This window comes from Simochromis diagramma, unplaced genomic scaffold (genome assembly GCF_900408965.1).
Source record: "Simochromis diagramma unplaced genomic scaffold, fSimDia1.1 OVJJ01000321.1, whole genome shotgun sequence".
NCBI classification, from domain to species: Eukaryota; Metazoa; Chordata; class Actinopteri; order Cichliformes; family Cichlidae; genus Simochromis; species Simochromis diagramma.
The window spans coordinates 11,588,654-11,612,584 of record NW_024386772.1 but is presented as its reverse complement, the minus strand read 5'-3'; the positions used below and the strand labels follow the sequence as shown (position 1 = coordinate 11,612,584).

Below are 23,931 nucleotides of genomic sequence, written 5' to 3'. Positions count from 1 at the left end.
GTGAGGAAAAAACACAGAACATCGTATCACCTGTTGAATCAGCTGGAACCTGCAACCAGTGATCTAGCAACACTATATGACAGGGTAACTACCACGATGATGTTTAGGTAAGTGGTGTATAATGGTTTTCATAGGCATTTCCATTATTGGAAGGAGAAGAAGATAAAGGATCTCATTAGGAAATGCATGTTTGACCATGGGAGCCATAAGAAGTTGTGCTCATCACCGCTGGAAAACAAAATGAGAACATTTTATTGTACTTCCTTTTCTTCTCCAAATAAAAATCACAAACACTCTCTCCTTTAGTGTGTCTAAGTAGCTCCAAGCTCTATCACAGACATAGAGTTGGTGAAGGCCCATGTTTTATTAATTTGCAGATGAGCTCAGCTATTGATGGTGTTGGCCGCCCATGGGTTCAATTAGGATAATACAGGGAGAGGGGCAGATTATGGGCGGCTATTTAAGTGAGGGTATATCTCTTCCTGACAGTTATAGTCCAAATGCAACAAATTGCCCTTTGGTGGCTGCGAGCGGCGCCATATCGGTCCTCTGGTGATGAAACATGCCAGTGTGGCAGGTCAGCCGTGTTGAGACGACACCAGGCTGTGTGAGCCGCGTAGCTTGTCCTCTCTGAACTAACAACGCAGGCCTGAGTGCAGCCCATTTCCATTCAGTTAATAGGGTCCATTTAGAAAACAGCAGTCTATATGGTGGTGTGCTGAGTGCATGTTCTACCCAGCCAACCCTAAACAGTCCCACTTAGCATGACACTCTCTAAACTATTGCACTTATTCTCTGCAGAGCTCTCTGGGTTGAAAGCCCGCAAGTTTTGACAGCTCAACAGAGCAAAACGGAACCACGTAAACATCACATTTTACAAATACAAGACAGCGTGGGTGAATATTCTCCTAAGCATCCATAAAAGGAGCAACAGCTGCAGCATGCATGTGACACACAGAACTCTGGGATGAACGTTTATAGCGTCCGATTGGGGCCCAGACTCGGCTGTGCGATGAAAAGCTTAAACTGTACATTGCCCGTGGAATGTATTGTGTGAAATTGAATAGGGAGGCCATAAAGTGGACTGGAGACAGCGGCCCAAGCATGCAGAGCTGGTTATCTTCCTTGTCTGGTCAGTCCGGTCAAAGCTTTAAAACAGCTCTATAGATAGAGGCCGCACTGTGCTTTCTTTCGCTCAGGAAAATGACGACTGTGTCTCAGCTGCATTGGAGCTGCATGTTTAGGCTACAGTCACTGAGGTAATCCAGCCCTCCCGTCCACACCCGGACATCAGCATTTAGGAAAGTGAGTACTCACAGGAGCAGTGCAGGTCAGCTCATAAAGGAGAAGGAAGAAGATCCTTAGTTTTTGTTTTTACTTAAGAGCAAGTCGTTTTAGCCTGAGTGCTGTGCTTTAGTAGCCATACATTCCGTATTTTAACGACCTCTATCCTCAGATGACTTTCCCTGCTCTGTGTTGTTTTTTTCAGATATTGCAATATTTTTATTCTGGCAGTAAAATTATTGATCAAGGCCAAGTGTATAAAGAGAAAATACTCAACATTTCACAATCACCTGAAAATTTATTCATCTTGATTCCTGACCTGTACAGTACTTTATCATCCGGACCACTAATCCTTCCCTCTCCTTGTTTGCCTGCCCTGGCTTTCCTTGTTCCCATCCCCAGCCAGGCAGGGGCAATAGGGCACTGCTAATGTGCTCGGTGGGTCATTAATCCTTAGGATGGCCGTGGGCAGCAGAGCAGGCGAGCTTTGTTGTTTGATATCGGGCGAAATGGTGATGGGAGGCAAAGCAGATGTTTGTGTTGGCTGGAGAAGGAAAACACCATACTTGATGCCAACCCAATCACCATTTCATGCCAGGCAACAGCTGCCCAAATACATTTCAGCCAGAGTCTGGCAAACAGAGTCAAAGGTGACCAGAGCAGCTTAACACAGACTTTTTCTGTCTTTTCTCATGTTCTTTTAGTCCTTACGCTTATACGTATAACTATATATACACCTGAATGTCCATTACTTGAGGGACTGCCCTGGGAACATTATTTAGAACAATGTTGGTTAGATTATTCCAGGAGCTTTGGTATCTGCAAATCTTGAAACTGAAGGTGAACCAGACACTGATGAATGTAAAACATGCACAGGTTTCTCTGTTTGCCTGCACTGTTGTGTGTAACTGGTGTTCACCGTGCATTCACCTTTAAAGCGAGATGGGAATCAGCCGAGAGGACACACAGAAAAGGAGCCATAGACTAACCCAGATTTTTAGCTGGCCATGGTAAAAATATAACAATGTATGCGCATACATAGACCGCAGAACAAGGACAGCGCATTTAACTCTCTCCTGCTTCTCCACTCAACTGATGGGAGCCATTCATCATCGCCCACCTTCATATCTGTGTGCTGAAAGGAAAGGACTCTGTGTGTGTGTGTTTCTATGTAACAACTGATTAAAGATAAATATCTTCTATGTAGCTCACATGTCTTGATCCTGCTGTGGAGTTGTTTACTGTTTATGAGTTTCAGACTGCAATGAACACCGTTGTCTAGCTAACAGAGTGTGCTGCCCTCTGCTGCTCTGTTTGAGAACATCTGTGCTTAGAACATCTGCCGCTTCCACAGCACAGACTGGGATGCACACTCAACCCTACTGGGGTTGTTTAAATGGCAGGTTGGTGCAGGAGCAGCCTTTGGGCTTTTGCAAAACTTCAATGACACGTAATGTTAAATAGGATCAGAAAAGTTAGATTAATTCATAAATAAATACATAATTACATACTTGGTTAAAATAAAGACAGCCCTTGGCCAACTTTAGCTGTTGTACCTTTTACAGTTTATTACTTCATCTTAAAGAATCATTTTTGGAAGCAATATTTCTTTAATAGGCTTCTTTCCTCCCTCATGCATATTGGAAAAAGAAATTAAATCTATTTATCTCTCTCTATATATGTATATATCTGTCCACAACAAAACACAACAGGATATTCTGATATACTTCAGATGATGATGCTTAGATGAAAGGCTGTATGTTGGTTAAATCATGCACCTGCAGAAAGAGGTATATCTTTACAATGCGGGAACATTTCTAACCCATTTGTCATCTCTAATTTAGCAGAGGTGGAGCGGGTGAATCAAAGGAGGCAAGTAATGAGCGCCCACTGTAGCTAGTACGGTAACCGTGGTTACATGTGGTGCATTAATGTATGTAATCTATTACTGTGTCTGTGACAAGGACACATAGCATGCTAATTAAAGAAACCTTTCATTGTGCTTCCCTTAGACACAGGTCATGTCTCATTAAAGATGGTCTCAGTACATGGGGAGCCATTCATTACTGGAGGAAAAAAAAAAAGTGGATAGATAGGATACCTGTATGCATAGACTTTCCACAATGAGCAAACCTGACAGCATGAATAGCCAATAGAAAACATTCCTTCTCACACTGAAAATTAAGAGTTGATATATTAACAACAAACCAAAAGACATCATTACTTTGGAAAGCATAAAACATTTGGTGACCAGAAGCAAAAAAAGAAAGACAACTGTTGAAAAATCAATAAATTTTATTTATGAAATGAGAGGATATTCACAAAAGAATCATTGCCACATTAATATCATGTACATTACTAAATATATAATATAGAAAAAATATAAAATTGAACAAAAATAAACCACATCTTCAAAAAGGCTTTCATTTCTGCCATGCCAGTTTAAAAATTAAAATAAAAGAAAAACAACAACTGAGTTTAGTCCTGGGACAATGATTTAAATAAATCAATCCCAACAGGATGCTAGAAACCCACCTGGATGTTTGGTGCAGAGGGACTATCTGAATGGTAGTGCACAGGCAGAAAAACTATCTGCTCTTTAGTGGCTCCAGTAATAATTGCAGTCCAAGCCTATTTTTTACTTTTTAAACCTAAAAGGCTGCACTGCAACTCTGTCTGGACAGAAACAACTAGCTGTCCCCCAAATGCACCATCCCCTGTACAATAAAGGAAAAAAAAGAAAAAAAAAAAAACAACTGAGAAAATAAGACATCTGGAAGGCTGTAGAGCTAATGGGTGTTATTACTGTTTGGATTTCTCTTTGTGGTCACGAGATAAAAGGTAACATACTGGATCACTTTTCCATGGTCACAAAACACTAAAATTATCTTTACTTCGTCTGAGCTCAACTCACAATAATCAAAGTACTCTTGTGTTTTTGTTAGTCAGCTTTGTCCACTCAATTTTATACCAACCAGCCTCTATTGTCATTATTATAAGAAAAAAATAATAATAATACAGACAAATAAGAGCATTCCCACTGTCCCTTTTGATCGTTATTATATTCATTTGGAAATGGCTTCATCCAGTTGTTATTTAAAACAGTAACATTATAATTACATGCACCTTATTATAGATGATTCAGTCTGCATTAAGGGCCGAGTGATCGACCAATCTTATCAGATAACTTTCACAAAACTTGCGATACAGAGGTATATTATTTTAGGTCTAATTGGAATTAACTACCTTACCCTAGCTCCCATGTTGGCCAGGAGGCTATTCTCGTGGTTTTCATGTCATTTCCCTGCCTCTCCAGTACTTATCACGTTCCACAAATAGACTTAAACGCCATTGAATTGGACTACAGTTAAAGATGTTGGTTCTCGTCCTGATCTGCACGTCTGCTGAGCTTTGCATTATGAAACATGTACAATTTCTGCGTCTGCTGCAGATTCTGGCTGAAGTGACCTTTCAGCTTACAGCTGATTTCGTACCGAGCCAGAAAAGAGCCTTCTTGGGATAACAGACTCACTGAAGGCAGCTGAAAGTTTCCTAGCTAGCAGAAAAAAGGTGGGGCTAGCTGGTTAGCAGTGCCTTGGCTTTCAAACTAAAATAACAAGGTACTGAATTGAAAAGAAAAGAAAAAAAAAAAAAAAAAAAAAAAAAGCAAAAGCAAAAGCACTGGTCCATCTTTTTTTTTTTTTTTTTTTTTTTGTTTAATTCAGTATCTTGTTATTATTAACATGAACTAACAAAAAGTGTGATTCAAGTGATCCACACATGGTAAATTTCAAAATCAGAAGTAAATTAAACTACATGAAAATGAACACAAGAATGCAATGGCACTGAAAATATTTTACCAGTCAAACTGTTGGAAATTCTCTGTAGTGGAGTGTTATCAATCCTTCAAAAAATGTGACCTTCTCCGTGACCCAACTCTAACACGTTTGATTGAGATGCATTTACAAAACAGTAAATCAGGTATTTAAATAAGTAAGGGTTGAAAAGATCTTGTCCTTTGCCAAGTTAACACCCATGATTTCTACAGCCCCCCATAAAGTAGTCCCTGTCTAATTATGAAAGCAAATGAGCAGTCCAAGACAAGTGCAAATCCTCCCTGAGACTGGTCTATGTACTTACACAGACATCTGATTCAGCATTTTACAACCCCCATTCCCCTACTAGAAGCCTAAAGCAGTCACACTGACCAGCCTAAAATTGTGTATGGTGGCACCTTGACAGCTTGCTTTGTTTTCACACAACATTTAAGACAAAATACATGGATTCATCATCATCATCTAGTCACAATAAGGCTCCTAGAGAAGCACGTAAACCAGACTGGTCGGAAAATAAGTGGATCAAAAGAATGGTTGTTGATCACAGTTATTATTGCTAAAATGATTATCATTATGATTTATTTTAATGATGAACCATCCTCAGACACATGACCAGATGCTGGTCTCCATCCACACGTCTATAGAGCTGTGACATACCACAGTGGAGATGGGTGGGGAAGAGCTGTGTGAAGTGACTCAGCATGTGATGCTCATACTCATCTCAGGGCTTCGGTCCTCTGGCGACAGACAGAGGGACGTTATGTCGTCATGTGTCTCTCAGGTGACCTCGGTTTTGAAGGCTCTGGAAGTGGGCATCCTTCAGGATGCGGTTGATATGCAGGTAGGACACTGGGTTCGTGGGCTCAAAAGAATTGCCCACACTAAGCGGACTGCAGGGGCCCTGAGCACACTGACTGACGCAGCTCCCAGCTGCACGTTCAGGACTGCTGATGCTGCTGCTGCTCTCACTGTTGGATGACTGAAATGCAGATATTAACATTACCATTAGAATGTTAGAATCCAGGGTCTGCACATCAACGTGGAATTTAATATCATACAAAGTGAAACAGATACTACTTTAAATCTGCATCTAGTAAAATTCAAAGCTCCTGACTAAAAATAAAATTAAATACTACAAAGTTAAAATACCACATGTACACAGACTAATACAGGAAAACAGAGGGATATTTCAAACTAAGGAACAAGCAGTCATGATTTTACAACAGTTTCAACTGCACAGTGACATTATGGGTGCAAGTAAGTGTACTTGTTTTCCTTTATTGCAGATTTGGAAAACTGACATGTTTCAGGTCAAACCAATTTTAGCATTAGACAAAGATAACCTGAATGAATACAAAATGCATGTTTTAAATGATCTTTAATCTTAATATCTTTAATTGAAAGTTTTGGAAAATAAGGTTTGAGTTTCATTAGTACCAGCATAAAATTTAATTTGTACATCAACATCATATCCATCTATTCTCTACTGCTTATCTTTTTTTCAGGGTTGCAGGGGTGCTGGAGCCTATGCCAGCTGTTATAGGGCAAGAGGCAGGGTGCACCCTGGACAGGTTGCCAGTCTGTCGCAGGGCTAATACACACACAACTAGTTGCACCCGCATTCATATCTATGGGCAATTTAGAGGTTCCAATTAACATATCCCTATTAACTGCATGTCTTTGGGCTGTGGGAGGAAGCCGGAGTACCCGGAGAGAACCCACACAAACACAGGGAGAACATGCAGACTCCACACAGAAAGACCCCGGCCTGATAGTGGAATTGAACCCAGGACATTCTTGCTGTGACGGAACAGTGCCAACCACTTTGCTGCCAACATTACATTAAAAGTCAAATATGGTAGGTAACGTTTAAGGGAGAAAGTCTGTTGATCAGTTTGTGCCATGAAGCTCAAACACACTAGTCAATGCAGTAGGACTTTTATCTAAAAACACACAAGCAAGTCCACCTTTGAATGGCTCAAGAAAACAAAAAAATGGACAGCTTTGGACTGACCTAGTCAAATTCTAGACTCAAATCAGATTGGGATGCTTTGGGTTTGTCCTGAACTCAAAAAATGCTCAAAAACCTAGAGAGTGTAGCTGAATTAAAACAATTCTGTAAAAAAGAAAGGGCAAAAATTCCTTCACAGTAATGTGAAAGACTCGTAGCCAGTTATCAAAAGCTAGACTGCAGTTCTTGGGTCAAAGGATGGCACAAGTAGTTATTAGGTTTACTTGTTCACATAGGGCCAGGTAGGTTTGGATAGCTTTTTCCCCTTAATAAATGAAACCATCATTTAAAAACTGCACTTTGTATTCACACCAGTCATCTTTGTGCAATATCAAAATTTGCTTAATGACATGCAAAAAAATGAGAAATGCTTATTCTGCATTTCTATTCAGGTTTCTGTGAGTATCATGTTACCTTCCCTCTATAGTTTCTAAATGAACTGAATAACATGCTTAATGCAAGTTTCAGTTAACGCTTGTACCTCAGAGTCCCAGGCATCACGCCCTGGCTCAGGAGAGATGGGATGTGCTCTGGTCTGCCTTTTGGCTTGGGGCACCAGGTGGCCATTCTCCTCATCACCACCACTGTGCTGCCGTTTCCTGTTCAGGTAGAAAGCCAAAATAGGTAAAGATTAATTTGGCCTCACCAACTTATTAAAAACAAGTGTAAGCAACATATGAGACCTAATTCCTCAGTTAACTGTAGAGTAGACGAATTTAAAAGCAATGACTTATCCCTGCTACAGTGTATACATGACGATTATTATGCAAAGTCACTGCAAGCTGCCATTGTTATATTCAAGACCAGCTAGCTCGGTATATTCTCAACGGTACTTCGAAGACACCATAGACCTACAGCACTACAGTTGTTAAAGTAATACAGTTGCTGTGACCAATTACGGTTGCTGAAACCATGATTATTTTGTTAGCATATTCAACATTTTACGTGGGTCCTGCAACAAAGGCCACGGAAACGTCGAGCCAACTCTCGTTCAATCACTACTCAATCTACTCAAATGGAGTTATATTGTAAGCTCACCTGCTTTCAGTCAACATATGATAATACTTGAGCAACCTAAACGAGATTCTTCTTTTTATTTTCTTCTGAGCAGACAGGAGGAGCCGGTTGGCTGACGTTATTTGCTGGTTAACGGAGCTCGTTTCCTGTCTGTCGACGGCCTGTTAGTTTAGCTAACTTTGCCTGATTAGCTAATTACGCTCAATAACAATGCGATACAGTTTTCCATTTCAGTCACAGTGCCAAAGACATCAGTTAGAGTGATAAACCACACAAAAAAATCGACGTGGCGTTAATTGACAACAAAAACAGATCAGGCGTTGACGAGCTAGGTAGTTAACAAGCCTGTCCTAAAGCGCTTTATCATTGGTTCAAAGCTAATGCTAACGTCACCGCAAGCTAACGGGAATCCTCTTATCATATGTTAGCTAACTACAGCACGCAGTACAATTTTTACTCCCTTTCGGGACTATTGCGCTCTTAAATCGAAATAAAATTACTAGCGTTCAAACTCAACCTAGCCAACGATACTTGCAACTGATAACACGCACAACCAACCGCAACTGTTGTGTTTACATGGCACCGCGCCTGCGCAAAGACCAATTATGGTGCCTTTAAAGACCAATAGGAAAAAACGAATCCTAACTCACATGGCTTTGTTTTTTTGGGAGAACAAAGCATATATATACCAATATAGACGTGAAGGTTAATAACAAGGGCAACAGAAATAAGCAACAGAAAATAAAGCTAACTTGTGTAATGCATGCTTTTCCTTTTTCATAAGTAAAAATATGAGGTGGCTTGGGACTGAAAGGAAGAACGCCTAAAGGTAACAGTATTCTAGCAATTATAGTGTGAAATTTGTACATTCGCTTTAGAAGCAGGTTTTTGGTTCGATGTCAGTCAAATGCACAAATCTCTTGCGTCTTGTTCCCGGATTCTGTGGTAACCGAAAGTAACAAAGCATTCAGAGACTTACGTTCTACACAAGAACTGACTTTAAACAGCACATTAACCCTGAAAATATACTGATCAAGTCAACCCCATTTATACCACATTAATTTCCCCATAGGATGTCGCCATTTGCAAACACATTTATTGTCATAATGTTTGTCTTGAGGGCTGAGACTATTAAACAGAAACAAGTCAACAAAGCAGTAAGCTGAAGTCTATTTCCACATATATCTTCTTATGGATATTTTATACTGAAGAGTAGACGTGCAGATTAGGTTGCCATGTATTATATTGTATTTTCTGTTGTATGGCTTAAAACAAAAACAAAAAAACTCTGAAGTAAGTGGCTGGCACATTTTCAACCCGGAAGTTGCAGTCTGTAGTGCAGCCTGCTTGCCCAGTCAGCCAATAGAGTGAAAAATTGTCTCCGCCAATGACTCAAGCGAAGGACGGAGGTGAGATTATCAGGGATTGTCAGTAGCGGCGGTCCTTCTGTGTATAAAGGCAAATAACCGCAATGGGCAGCACCGACTCTAAATTGAACTTCAGGAAGGCAGTGATCCAGCTCACGACCAAAACACAGGTGGGTTATGAGCAGTTTATATGTATATTCTATCCAACTAAATAAATCGTTAAAAGACAGAGCCAGTGGGCGCACCGAAGAGCATCGTCGACGAGATGAAGGGATAACGCTTGCGACGCAGGAGCAAAAGAAAATATATATAAATAAAAATAAACTAATCTCGTGTTGCATGCAGCATTTTCGGGTCACGTCTGTTTATTATTTTGCAGATTATAAATATTTATCATCTGAATGTAACGCGGCAAACAGGCCTGTGTCGTATTTTTATTAAACTGGATTAAATTGTCACAGAATCTGTTTTGTGAGTCACCGTAATTTGTTTTTGTTTGTTTGTTTGTTTTTTGCTTGTTTGGTTTTTCAATGCTGTACGCGTTCAGTTCAGATGATTATACATTATGGCGTACAGCAAAATCAAAGGTGATGACGTAGGTCTGGACTACGTTTGCAGATGCGGCAGGTGGACTGTGCCGTCAGTGTCACAGATACTGTTTGCGCTGCTGCTAGAACAAGCAATTGTGTTGACATTGCCATGATTATGTATAAAATACATGAAAGGATAAGCGTGTAGATCTTTGTATGAAGGTAAAGGTCTCAGATTTTAATGCTGTGCAGCGCAAGATCAAGGCTGTTGTAAATAAAATAAAATAAAATAAGACGTCTGGCCGAGGTTAAATGCTCAGTTTTGCTTCAAAGGGAACTGAAATGTGCACATATTTTTCTCCAGCCAGTGGAAGCCACAGACGATGCCTTCTGGGATCAGTTCTGGGCAGACACCACCACCACGGTCCAGGATGTTTTTGCACTGGTGCCAGCTGCAGAGATAAGAGCTGTTCGAGAGGAGTCCCCCTCAAATTTAGCGACCCTTTGTTATAAAGTAAGCATTAAATAAACTCTCGGCGCATTTTGTGTTACATAATGGAATGCTGTTGTTTGGAAACTGTGCCTTATTTTGACTGCAGAGCCCTGCACAGGCTCTTAGATGTCTGAATAAATGAGTCAGCTCCCCTTCCTTTTCCCGTTGCTTCCCGTCTCTAGCCACCAGCTTCCGTTTTGAAGCTGCCTGTCAGAAACAAACACAGTGGGGCTCACAGCATAATTAAATGAAGAGGTGGGGATGAGAGCCCTTGAAAGCTGAGCAGGTTCAAAGGGTTCTTGCTTATTTTTAGCTTGCTTATCTGCAGCGTGTATTTGATTAAATTTAGATAATAAATCACCAAGTAAATTTTTGTTTTTGGTCCAAAAATTGCAGATACAGAGATTAAGTATGCTTGTCTGTTTGTTGGTAAGACTGCTGGTGCTTAACATGGTGCCATGTTTCCTAACAAACAAATGAGCATGACTCTTGATAACTGCTATAATATCTTTATGTCCTCAAACTAAAAGTTGATTGGAAATTATTATAATCATAGATTAAAATCTATGATTATGGATGGATAGCTGTTTTCCCCATGGTGACATTCTGGTTTGGAAAGAATTCAGTGTTAAAATAATTATATTATTTCAAAAAAAATGTTATAAAACACTATAGATCCTTGATGTGTGGTGAGGTGTGCTGTGTGGGTCATGCTTCATTAACTAAACAAGTTCTAGCACCAGTGTAGCTGAAGCATATTCACTGTTTTTAAATTGAATTAAAACACAATATCAAACTGAATTAAATGATCAGTGCCATATATCAGTACAGAAGATGTAGATACTAGATATTATGTTCCATACTAAATATAATCACCCACTTACAATGTTTCTGGATTCTTCAGGCCGTGGAGAAGCTTGTCCAGGGAGCAGAGTCTGGTTGTCCCTCTGAAAAAGAAAAGCAGGTAGTCCTGAATTGCTGTCGCATTCTGACCCGCATCCTTCCCTACATCTTTGAGGACCAGGACTGGAGAGGATTTTTCTGGTCCACAGTGCCTGGTGCTGGGCGGGCTGGGGTGAGTTGGCATGGGAAAAGGAAGATCAGTTTGTCACAGATTAACATTGTGTATCCATGGTTGTATGGAAGAAAATCGAGGCACACACTGGAGAGGTCACCAGTCTATCACAGTGCTCACAAGGCTGGATCAGGAGTTAAGAAAATAGATAGCTAGATAAAAATATTCATAAATATACTCATCACATTCAGCGGGTTTTTAAATCACTTGTAACACTAAATACTGCTTTTGTTTGTTTCTAAAAAATATGACAGAGTGTCAACAAGCTTCTCAGAAGCTTTCTTATTTTACTTATATAAAGATGGATTCACCTAATAAATTAGTTGCAATGTTCCCTCTAAGCTGAGCGCGTGAGCAATCGCGCACTGCTGACACGGTCTCCCCACACAGAAAATCACACACACAAAAAGAAAAAAAATCCAGCCTGAATTGGAATTAAAGTAAATACATGTATTTATTTTATTTCGCTGATTTTCTGTGCGCGGAGACTGTGTCAGCAGTGCGCGATTGCTCATGCACTCAGCTGATAGGGAACAGTGGTTATAAGCCCTGTGCTTTCCCAAGTGGGAATGCTTTATTCCAGTGAACCTAAATTCCCTCATTCCAGATATAAAAAGGTGTATTCTCTTCCTTTTCTTTAAAAAAATGTAAATATTTTTGAAAGATTCCACTTTTTCCACATTTTTTCAGACAGACGAGCTGGATGATGATGAAGGAGCTCGACCACTGGCCGAGTCGCTGCTCCTGGCTATCGCTGACCTCCTCTTCTGCCCTGACTTCACTGTGCATAGTCACAAGAGGGGCCCTGTGAGTAACAGCTGTCCTTCTGACACGGTACAGTCCAGTGTCATTAATTTGTCATCCTACCTCCATCCAGCAAAAGAAGTTACAGCAAAAGAAGTTACTGCTGACAGAATAGTGCAGCACAAACATTTATTCCTTGACCTTAGTCTCTAACATTGTTCCAGACGTTAGACATATTTCTTCAAGCACTGTTTCCTTCTTCCTGATCAAAGATTTCCCAACTAACCTGCCACTCAAGTTTGACCGAAGCACCGAGCTAGGTTCTGGTGGCTGATTCTTTCTCAGCGACAAAGGAAGAATTCTCCATGAGTATGAAAAGAATGTTGCTCAGTCTGTAACTTTGAATTCCCCATTGCTGTTCATGTAATCATTTCAGTGCTAAGGTAGATGTCAGAAAAGTCTGTTATTGCAACTAAAGTGAGATTATCTTTTATATAAAAAGTGACAGCAACAGCAAATTATATCTACCCACAATCTGGATGGCAATGGCAGAATATTAGAATTCATATACCAGAAATCAGGTTTCATAAGCTATTTCTTACCAGGAGTTAACAATGTTTGACAATGTCAATCTTCCCATTATCTACAATTGAGTCTAAGTCACTGAATAAATTACTTTGCAAATCTAAGACCAGGAAATGTAGCTATAAAGCTATTTGACTGGATTTTTTTTTGTGTGTGTACGTCTGTGTGTGTGACTTTATCCAGGACTCGGTAGAGAGCATGCAGTCTATAGACAGCTGTGAATACATTTGGGAGGCAGGGGTGGGATTTGCACAGTCGCCCCCTCTAAACTACATCCATGATCTGAATAGGTGAGTTGGCCTCAAGTGTGTGCAGAGCCTGGTAAAATCTAAAATGTAATCTTATTTTTGTGTGTGTGATTTACTTTTCTTTTCTTTTTTCTTTTTTGTCTTTTCTGTCTTTTCAATCTCCATCCTTCAGGACAGAACTGTTGAGATTATTACTGACCTGCTTCTCCGAGGCCATGTACCTCCCTCCTTCATCAGACAACACTATCCTCAATCCTTGGGTGACATTTTTCTGCTCAACAGAAAACAGGTAATGGAAAAATAAAAGCACATCCACACATACAGCAATGATTTAAAAAAAAAAAAAAAAAAAAAAAAAGAAAGAAGGAGAAGCACACAAATTTTAAAATCCAATTCTAAAGTTTTACTCACAGGACACAATAAAAAAAAAAAAGGCCCTTAGCACATCTCAAAATGAGGTAAATACAACCTCAGATGAACTATGACATATGACAGCATGTCATTTATCACTTAACACAACTTAAACCAGACTACAGAAGCAGTGTGTGACAAAACCAAGTACATCCTTACTGGTTCCATGGGAATTAAGAGCAGCCAGGTGCTGCTAACCAAATATACGTCATTAACTGATCATCAGCAAGTGCGACAACTTCTAAAAAAACAGATATTTTGGCAGTGGGAGGTTTATAAGGCAGTTTCAATTGTTTTTCAGCGAGAGACATTATTCACAAGTGGAAAATATTGCAAGACAGCTACCAGTATTTTCAGGAGTGGGCATCCCAGCAAATTTACCCAAAGGTCAGACAGCACAGTGCTCACAGAAAGTGCAAAAAGCCCAAGCTGCATGTCAGACTCAAAAAGAAAAAAGTTAATGTTTTTTCAAAGCGATAAGCAAAAAATAAGCATCTTCTCCCTAAAAAGAATGGCTTAGATGTGAAAAGTTGCATCTGAAAACACCAGTGTCTTTTATGCAAACAGGACCAAAGCAGAAATGTTTGGTCATCATGCAAAGCACCACATTTAGAGAGAACCAAACAAGGCACATCAGCACAAACACCTCATACCAATTATAAAGGGTGATGATTTATGCTTGTTTTCTTGGGCACTTTGCAGTCACTGAGCTGACCCTGAACTTTTCTGTATACCAAATTATTCTAGAGTCAAATGTGGGGCCTTCTGTCTGATAGCTAAAGTTTGGCTGAAACTGGGTTATGCATGTAAAGAAGAGTCGGTGAAAAATCATTCATAATGATGGAAAAGACTGATAAAGTCATAGAGAAAACAAGTAGTTCTAGTTATTGCTGATAAAGGCAGTTCTTCAAGCTACTGAATGGTGCATTTTCTTCAATTTCATTTCAGTTTTTGATAAATAAATAAAGATAAAGTGTAATATGTCATGCTGTTGTTCATCTCAGGGTGACACAGTAAGGACTAGAAAATGTTTTAATAATTTCCTGATATGTAAACCTTAGAACTGACAGAAGGTTTTGACTATTTACCATGTCACACACACACACACACACACACACACACACACACACACACACACACACACACACACACACACACACACACACACACATAAATATAGTGATGTACGCAAAAGGAGCCAAATGCAGACTATAGAGGCCAATCTTGCTAAATAATAATGACTTTTCTTTTAGTGGAGTATAAGTCAATACAAATAAAAAGCAGAAAATCGACCACTGAAACCAAGGAACCATAACAAACAGATCGGACTGAACAGGCTGAGAACACAGACGGCCTGGCAAAGGACAAAGGAAGATAGTGATTATAAATACACAGAGGGGTGATTGGTGCAGTGAGGAGGAACCTGGGACACACAGCTGAACTAAATCAGAATAACAAGTAAAATTAAAACATGACACTAGGAGACAAATGACAGAATAAAGCAGGAAATAACAAGACAGAAAAGCACCTACCACAGAGGCTAAGAGCTGACAACAGGATACAAAGAACACAGAGGGGGTAAAAGAAACCGAAGACTTAAGGAACTAAATATTAACAAACTACCATGAGAAGAAATCAAAAAAGCCTGAGAGTATAAACATAAAGAAACCAAGCAAGAATAAGTGCTGAAAGTAAAATAATACAACACTCAAACTCAATCACAAAACCCCCCCCCAGTGTTCGTGACATAAACCTTGCTATATCACCATGGTGATGTGTCATGGTTCAGTTATCTCTTAGATGTAAATAAAATTGCAAAAAATAAAAGGTGGATTGCGTGACATTTAGTGACATTGTCACCATCTTTGTTTGTCCCTAGACATGCTCTGCCTCTATTCACGTCTCTCCTGAATGTGGTGTGCGCTTATGACCCGGTGGGTTATGGCATCCCGTACAACCACCTGCTCTTCTCTGACTACCGGGAGCAGCTGGTGGAGCAGGCGGTACAGATCCTCATTGTGACACTGGAGCATGATGGAGGGATTCCCCACCCCCCTGCCTCTCCATCCAGCATAGAGGAACAAGAGGTAACTTCAAGACTGTGACGAAGACACTTGATGGCTTTATTGCATTTAATTAATGTTATTCAAATCTTTCTGAATTTGTTCGGCTCAGTCTACAGGACCAGAAAACCTGTTTGTGAATTATTTGTCAAGGATTCACAGAGAGGAGGTATGCATATCAGTGTTTCTTAAAAATCCTCCAATGTCATTACTTTAAAGACTGTATTGTGAAAATCTGTATCTTTGTGGTCTCCCAATGGTAGGACTTTGATTTTGTACTGAAAGGCCTGGCTCGTCTGCTGACCAACCCTTTGACCCAGACTTACCTGCCTAACTCCACCAAGAAGATCCAGTTCCACCAGGAGCTTCTGGTGCTTTTCTGGAAACTTTGCGACTTCAATAAGGTTAGAACAAAGATAAAGGCTTCTTTGGGGAGGCGATGCATTAAAAGGTGCTTTCATTTGATGTCACAATCTACTTTCCACTGCAGAAGTTCCTGTTTTTTGTCCTGAAGAGCAGCGATGTGTTAGATATCCTGGTTCCTATACTCTATTACTTGAATGACGCGAGAGCAGACCAGTGTGAGTCTCCTCAGTTGCTTCACTGCACACGACAAACCTCTACTAGAAGCATGCATTTAACAATTTCTGGTGTGATTTGTCTTTTCTGCAGCACGTGTTGGACTTATGCACATTGGTGTGTTCATTTTGCTGTTGCTGAGTGGTGAGAGAAACTTTGGCGTGCGCTTGAATAAGCCCTATTCTCTCCATGTGCCTATGGACATCCCGGTGTTCACAGGGACTCATGCTGACCTCCTTATAGTGGTAAGACACACCTGCTGCTGTGCTGAAATGGGAGTTTTCTTGATAGCTAACTAATTCAAATACAGTGAAGTTTTACAGCTGTGGCTCTGTTTGGTTTCTAGGTGTTTCACAAGATAATCACAACAGGCCACCAGCGTCTCCAGCCTCTCTTTGACTGCCTACTAACCATCATTGTAAATGGTAAATACGCATTCTATTTCAGATTTTGTTTTCAACATAACCACGCCATGACAATTAGTTGTTACAGTTTTTATTTCACACCCTTTTAATACTCCTGCTTATCCTTCAGTTTCCCCTTACTTGAAGAGCCTGTCAATGGTAGCAGCTAATAAACTGCTCCACCTGCTGGAGGCCTTTTCCACCACCTGGTTCCTGTTCTCTGCAGCTCAGAACCATCACCTGGTTTTTTTCCTTCTCGAGGCTTTCAACAACATTATCCAGTACCAGTTTGATGGTAAGAGAAAGCTGGAGACATTCAAGGCATAGATAGATAGATAGATAGAGTTCTTTTGTTGTGAGATACATTATTTTCACAAGTGTCCATGTTTCTCTCCCCAGGAAACTGCAACCTGGTTTATGCCATAATTCGCAAGCGTAATGTGTTCCATCAGCTGGCTAACCTGCCCTCTGACCCCAGTTCCATCCAGAAGGCTTTGCAAAGGAAGAAGAAGTCGCCCGACGTCATTTCCCGCACCAGCTCCCAAGAGACTGTATCCATGGAGGGCTCACACCCTGCTGTGCCAGCGGAGCCCGGTACACTAAAGGCCAGCCTGGTTGCTATGCCAGGTAATGACTCTACGTGTTGTTTGTACGGTAATGTTGTAATTTCAAAACAATCTATTCACTGTGTGGTAGTCACAGCGCACATAACATATATCTTCGCTGGACACATTTTTCCTTCAGAAGTCTTTTAATTTTTCATGGCACAGATTCAAAAACGGTGAGGAAAACATTCCTCTGAGATTTTGATCCATATTGACATGACACCACACAGTTACTGCACATTTACGGGCTGTAAATTCATGATGAGAATCTCCTGTTCCACCACATTGCAAAGGTGCTCTATAGGTCTACGATCTGGTGACTGTGGAGGCCATTCAAATACAGTCAACTCATTATCTTCTTCAAAAAACAGACATAATTTGAGATTCGTCACATGTTGTCTTTATACGTTATAAAGGGACTGATATGGTCATTAACAATACTCAAGTCCTCTGTGGGGTTTAAATAATACTCAGTTGGTAATAAGGGGCCCAAAATGTGCCAAGCGTTCATGTTGTTCACACCAAATTTTGTCTCTACTATCCGACTGTAGCAGCAGAAATTGAGACTTAGCAGACCTGGAAGAGTTTTTCCACCAGCCCGCGTGAACTGTAGCTTCAGTTTCCTGTTCTTAGCTGACAGGGGTGGCACCTGGTGTGCTTTTTGTTGCTGTAGCCTATCTGTTTCAAGGTTCAATATTTTGTGTGTTCAGAGATGCTCTTCTGTGTATCTTGATTATAAGAAGTGGAATTACTGTTGTCTTCCTATAAGCTGAAAGCGGTCTGGCCATCCTCTTCTGACATCAACAAGACATTTCACCCAGAGAACTGCTGCTCATTCCATATTTTCTTATTTTTAGACCATTCTCTGTAAATCTTACTCAGACCAACACATCTGGTACCGACAACCATTTCATGTTCAGTCACTTAAACTACCCTTCTTCCCCATTCTGATGCTCGGTTGGAATTTCAGCAGGCTGCTTTGACCATGTCTACATGCCTAGATACATTGAGTTGCTGCCATGTTATTAGCTCATTAGATGCAAGCTGCTGAACATCTATAACTAATAAAGTGTCATGTATTTCATGTACATATGCACATCATGCACATGAAAATCACTGCCTTAGAACTAGCAGATTGAATTCATATGTCTTTAATTTAGTCTCTATGCATTTTTTAGTTACAACACAAAATTAGTTGGTGTTGCATTTAATTTTTTGGTAAGACTATAAAAGTAAAATAATGTCGCCACACACATCTGTAACGTATTCACTAATGTCCTGTGATTTATGATGCTGGTTTCCTGTAGGCATTGATAAACTGACAGAGAAGTCCCAAGTATCAGAGGATGGCACCATGGTGTCAGTTCCAAAGACAGACTCCCCAAACGCTGTCCACCCAGACCAAAGTGCAGTCACTGGGACCAGCGACACGGAGTCTAACTCAGGCAGGGACAATGAAGTAAGTGCCTTTTTATGGGGTGTATTGGTTTGCTCCAGTGAAAAGAGGATATTTCTAAATGCATTTATTCACACTATTAGGATGTTTTCTACACTGAAGCAGAAATGGAGAGAAGACGTTTGTCAAGTGCATCGTCAACGTCCTTTTGGGCTCCCACACCAGACTGGGTTTGCTCTCAGCCTCTCATTCAGTTTTTGTTAGATGTTGGATATTTAGAGGAATGAGAAGTCAATTTAGATTTGCTCGCTTTTATCCCAGGTCCTCTCTTGGAAATGTAAGCTACCCCTGCAGACCATCATGAGACTTCTACAGGTGCTGGTGCCTCAGGTGGAGAAAATCTGCATCGACAAGTATGCAAACACTTCGCTTAGCTTTGATCGGACTGCAAAAAGCATATTCTAACTGTTTTGATATATTACTAAAAATGCTGTAAACATCTACTGTGTCTTTCATTGCAGGGGTCTAACAGATGAATCAGAGATCCTAAAGTTTCTACAGCATGGCACATTAGTGGGCCTGCTGCCAGTTCCTCACCCCATCCTCATTAGGAAATATCAGGCCAATGCAGGCACTGCCATGTGGTTTCGCACCTACATGTGGGGCGTCGTTTATTTGCGGTGAGTTAGGCATTTTAGATGGGAATTATGGACACTGATATCCTCAAAAGCAAATTAAAACGAATCCATTATTTTCTTTTTTTCTGTTTCAGCAATGTTGATCCTCCGATCTGGTATGACACTGACGTCCGACTATTTGAGATCCAGAGGATGTAGACTGTCAATGAAAATGAATCTAGGGTTCTTCATCCCTTCAGTATCTGCTGGTTTTGTGGGAAACCTCATTGTGTTGAAACTATCCTTGTGAACCTGTTGCTTGCTTCTGACACCACCAAACTAGACAGGGGAGTCATTCAGATGAGTGGAGTAGAAATTTCTCTCTATATTAAGATAGAAAGTGTTTGAATTATCACTAGTGTCCATAAACAACTGTGTTTGTACATTTCTTCAAACCTTAAGACCGCAGAATGTTTGTCAAAGCACTGAGATGACTGGAGTGTTTGGTAAGGGCTGAGGCAAATTTTAGCAGTATAAAAGTGAAAGAGGGAACATTGTTTAACTTTCAAAGACGTGTAACATATCCTGTATAGCTCAAAGTTATCATTCCAATATTATTTGTTGTACTTGAAATGCTTTAAAGTGAACTTGCACCTTTTTGAGTTGTCTTTTGTGGTTGAAGTTTATGTGATTATATTTTGAGACAGATTGTATGTTTTTATGTATATGACAAGGTTTCATTTTTGAGAAATGCTTATAATGTTCTATGCTGAAATTGTATTTTCCTTAAAGTGTCCTGAAAAAAAAAATATAATATATAATATGTATCTGCAAATTCTGCATTGGTCACATTATGTATGACAGTGCTGTAAAGCAAAATCTGAAATTTCAGGTGTGTAAACGGTTCATAAAGTAGCAGTAGTTCTGCACAAAGTCCAATTCTGCCATCTGTAAAAGCGCCACCTTCACATGTTAACCACTAGGTGGCATCATGCTCCTGTTCGTCACTTAATCTGCAAAAGGTTTGATATATGAACACATTTGCATCGCCACATATCAAATCCCTGCACTGAATCCTTCTACAGGGAAAACTGAAAACACGAAGACATTTTTAAAATTTATTTATTAAAGGTAGTTAAATAACATGTTAAATGTTTTGATACATAAAATTGTTCACTTTTTATACACCTAAATCAAAATAATGATTCTAGCTACGAGATTAGTCAATCTCTTAGATAAACTTCAAAGAGACTGGCCACAGCGTGCATGCGATAGAAGATTCCAAAAGGAAGTCCAATATTCACAATTGCGTTCCACATTGTGTAATTGTAAAAGTATATCTCAGCGGAGTGGTCGAACTGGGGACGAGCCCCAAATGCAGGCATGATCCATAGCTGTCAATATAGAAAAAGGGAATTAGACACATTTTGACAGGAAACACTGGTAGTTGTTACAACTGTAGATAGTCCAATAAGCACAAATACAACTTACAATTATGTTTGCCAGGAGCAAAAAGGCACACACTTCCCTCAGAACTCTCCTTTTCCAACTTGGCTTTTTAGAAATTGAGTATCTTGATATTTGACCCTCCACGTCATTGGCCATTTCAGCGTGGTCTTGAAAAGCACGGGCATTTGCCTGCATTAAATTGATGGGCTCCCGATGGAGGCCTTCAATGATGAAATAGTTCTGCAGGCCAATCTCAACCACCAATACCACAGCCCAGGCCAGGTTGAGCACATTTAGGTAACCCTGGGCTCCCGTCGCCACTGTAGCCACAAGGCTGAAATAGCTAATGATGAATTGCCCCAAAGAGGATGCCACCAGTAGCCCCACGTCCAGGCTGCGAGTGGGGTTTTTGTCTGATACATATTCCCTGCGGTCCAGTCTGTAAATAATGCAGCCAATCATAGTGGAGAGGGACATCAAGCTAACAATCACTATGTTCATAATGAAATGAATCAGCAGGGCCTTATTTCGTTTATCCTTGTCTTCTTTGAGTATGTTAATCTTGTACAGTACAAATGTAACAAGTCCTGCCACCACCAGGAGCAGTCCTGCTACAGGCCCTACGAAAACATCTTTCACATAGAAGTTAAATTTGTGGTGCTTGTGATGCTCAACAATTCTGCCCACATTTTTCCACATTATGTAGGTCATGGCAGAAGCAAAGAGGCTGTATTCTATGTTGAAGGGGTACAGGTAGTAGAAGGCCTCTTTGAAGGTCTCACATGCCATATGACTGCATGTGCACTTCTTGGCACCGTAGTTGGCTGGAACAGAAAGAGCAACCATCAGTTATTTTCCTCGTAAAAACTGACCTTCATCTAAAAACAGGAAGCTACGGCTCAATACCTCTGTACAACTTGTGCGAGACACTTATATTCAGATGAGTTATCTCAGTTTGGTGAATCGACTCCTCAGTCACTGCTGCCATCCACACCACCAGGTTAGTTGAAAGTGTAAGAGTAAGCCCACATCTGAAGAGGGAAAAAAGATAAGGAATGTTATATACTCTGAAATGAGTGAACGGAGGTGATGAAATGTATAAAAGAATCTACCGTGTTAAGTTGGTGTGTAGCTGCACGCAGTCCCTTGAATGAAACCACAGGAAGTAGGTCTAAAAGAGACAACTTTTAAAAGTTTTACCAATGCAGCATGCAAGAGCGCGTATATTCTTACAATTTTCATAACATGCAACAACCTGGAAAAATAAAAACACAGCTTGCACAATGGGGTAGGCTACTTTAACAGGAGAATCACAGTGAAGGTAGCCCACATAAGTGGCAATCTTGAAGATGTCCATGAGGAAACTAAGGAGGCCGAACAGCACAAGCCCAGCTGCAACATATAAAAAAAATAATAAAAAATTAGGGGTTTAAGCTGAAATGAGCAATCAGAAACAGAGCCAGAAAGCACTGCTCGGACTTCTCACCCTTGAGCCACACAGGCCCAGCATGGCGATCTTTAAATAAGACTGCACGATCCTTTCGGGAGGTGACGACCATGTAAAACAGCATCCACAACATAGTAAGGACGAGGAGGGTGATGAGGAAGATTTGCCGGTGCACTGGTGTTATGGCCACAACATTGAAGGCGCTGCTGCTGACCAGAGCACAGCCAAGCATCAGGATGTTGATGCAAATTATCCCAGACAGGAGCCATTCACCACCTTGGGGGGTCCTTTCTTTAACTACTTCCACATGGTGTCCACTTTCACTAGCACCATCCACAGTGGGAGGATGGGGAGGACTGGGCAAATGCTGGATGCTGTCCACTTGTGTCACAGTTCCACCATTTGATGGATGAGCCGTCATAACAACGTTTGGCATTTTCCTACAAAAGATCATGTGCTTTAGCTTAAGTGAAGCTGTAATGATCCCATATCTTTACAGGGAAATACTTGAGAAATACGAGATTTTTTTATGAGCCTACTAAAGTAAATAAGCGGGGAAGGACTATAAAAGCGCACTCAAGAGTACTAAAACACCACATGAGTCTTTTAGTATGGAAAACAACGATATTTCAGCTTTAGCTACAGGATTAATATTATTTACATCCACCACTATTTTAAATGTGACTGTCCAAAAAAGAGAGAGAGAGAGAGAGAGAGAGAGAGAGAAAAGTGAAAACTGATCTACAGCGTTCGTGTTGGACTTTCAAACTAGTGTCAAGATGCCAGAGGGTGTATGTTGCTTTCGGGTTAAAGTTTATCTAAAGTGAACACTGAGTTGGAAAACACGGCATAGCCTAAGTGGATCAGCGCTCTAGTCTGCGCAGGTCAGATTGCACAGAAAGCCTCCGCAGTGCTCACGTAAACGACTAAAAACAGGTGCAATTAGTTTTGGCTGATTGTTTAATCTCTCACCGCACCCAAAGGAGACTTACACCACATATTTTGGTGTTTTTCCCCAATCGTCACTTGTGCTGGTCAGGTCCGGTTTCGTATTTGGTCGTTATTCCATAAACAACGAACTCTACTAGCTCGTGACACTGGCGCACGTCAGGAACTGCCTGAAGGGAAATCCAAGTGCGACGGGTACTTGAGTCTGTTTACTATGCAGATTCTCGCAGCTTCCAAGAAGGAGCTATTTTGGTCGTGCGGACTGTAAGTGTAGTCCTGTTGACCTTAGACATTTGAAAATTCAAGAAGTAAACTTGATGGCTTTCCTTCGAATGCAAAATAAACAATGTAAATGATATGGACTTTGATGCATTCATATTAAGCATCTGAATGGATTTATGTGCATATAAATGCTCATTACTCACTGAAAATGAATTAGATGATGGTTAATCATTAAGGTGCGTATCTGATGCTGGTAGCAGTCAAATTAATTATGTTTGACACACACACACACACACACACACACACACACACACACACACACACACACACACACACATATATATATATATATATATATATATATATATATATATATATATATATATATATATATATAATAATTTAGACCAGAAGCTAAATTATTGCATCGATCAGAGAATTAGCATTACTGACGAAGCAGAATTATCACCACATTTGATTGCATTGGACTTAATGTAATTCAGTGAGTATACAAATAGCAGTGTCAGTGGCAATAGCAGCAATATAAACCTAAAGAATTCATTTCTACTTTAGTTCTAAGCAGAAATGCATTGAAGGGAA

The 23,931-nt window shown here is 40.4% G+C and overlaps 3 protein-coding genes across 3 annotated transcripts; 1 reads left to right on the top strand and 2 right to left on the bottom strand.

Annotated features, from left to right (window-relative positions):
* Positions 1-3,879: 3,879 nt before the first annotated feature.
* Positions 3,880-8,749, bottom strand: LOC120744610 (protein FAM104A). The gene is made up of 3 exons (XM_040049115.1): positions 8,170-8,749; positions 7,613-7,730; positions 3,880-6,099 (listed from the first exon to the last, which is right to left on the bottom strand). Exons 1-3 carry the CDS (start codon positions 8,184-8,186, stop codon positions 5,887-5,889), a joined length of 348 nt encoding a protein of 115 aa, XP_039905049.1. The 5' UTR covers positions 8,187-8,749; the 3' UTR covers positions 3,880-5,886.
* Positions 8,750-9,532: 783 nt separating this feature from the next.
* On the top strand, positions 9,533-20,459 carry hid1a (HID1 domain containing a). Its single transcript, XM_040049031.1, has 19 exons — positions 9,533-9,685; positions 10,410-10,559; positions 11,443-11,613; positions 12,304-12,420; positions 13,126-13,232; positions 13,363-13,479; positions 15,481-15,688; positions 15,777-15,833; positions 15,928-16,068; positions 16,155-16,245; positions 16,337-16,488; positions 16,590-16,668; positions 16,778-16,942; positions 17,047-17,274; positions 18,560-18,711; positions 18,792-18,878; positions 18,970-19,061; positions 19,170-19,328; positions 19,421-20,459. Exons 1-19 carry the CDS (start codon positions 9,620-9,622, stop codon positions 19,482-19,484), a joined length of 2,403 nt encoding a protein of 800 aa, XP_039904965.1. The 5' UTR covers positions 9,533-9,619; the 3' UTR covers positions 19,485-20,459.
* otop2 (otopetrin 2) lies at positions 20,383-23,332 on the bottom strand. The gene is made up of 7 exons (XM_040049055.1): positions 23,154-23,332; positions 22,201-22,601; positions 21,970-22,106; positions 21,827-21,885; positions 21,621-21,745; positions 20,757-21,538; positions 20,383-20,659 (listed from the first exon to the last, which is right to left on the bottom strand). The coding sequence occupies exons 2-7, from the start codon at positions 22,595-22,597 to the stop codon at positions 20,489-20,491; spliced, it is 1,671 nt and encodes a 556-aa protein (XP_039904989.1). The 5' UTR covers positions 22,598-22,601; positions 23,154-23,332; the 3' UTR covers positions 20,383-20,488.
* Between the last annotated feature and the right edge of the window lie 599 nt (positions 23,333-23,931).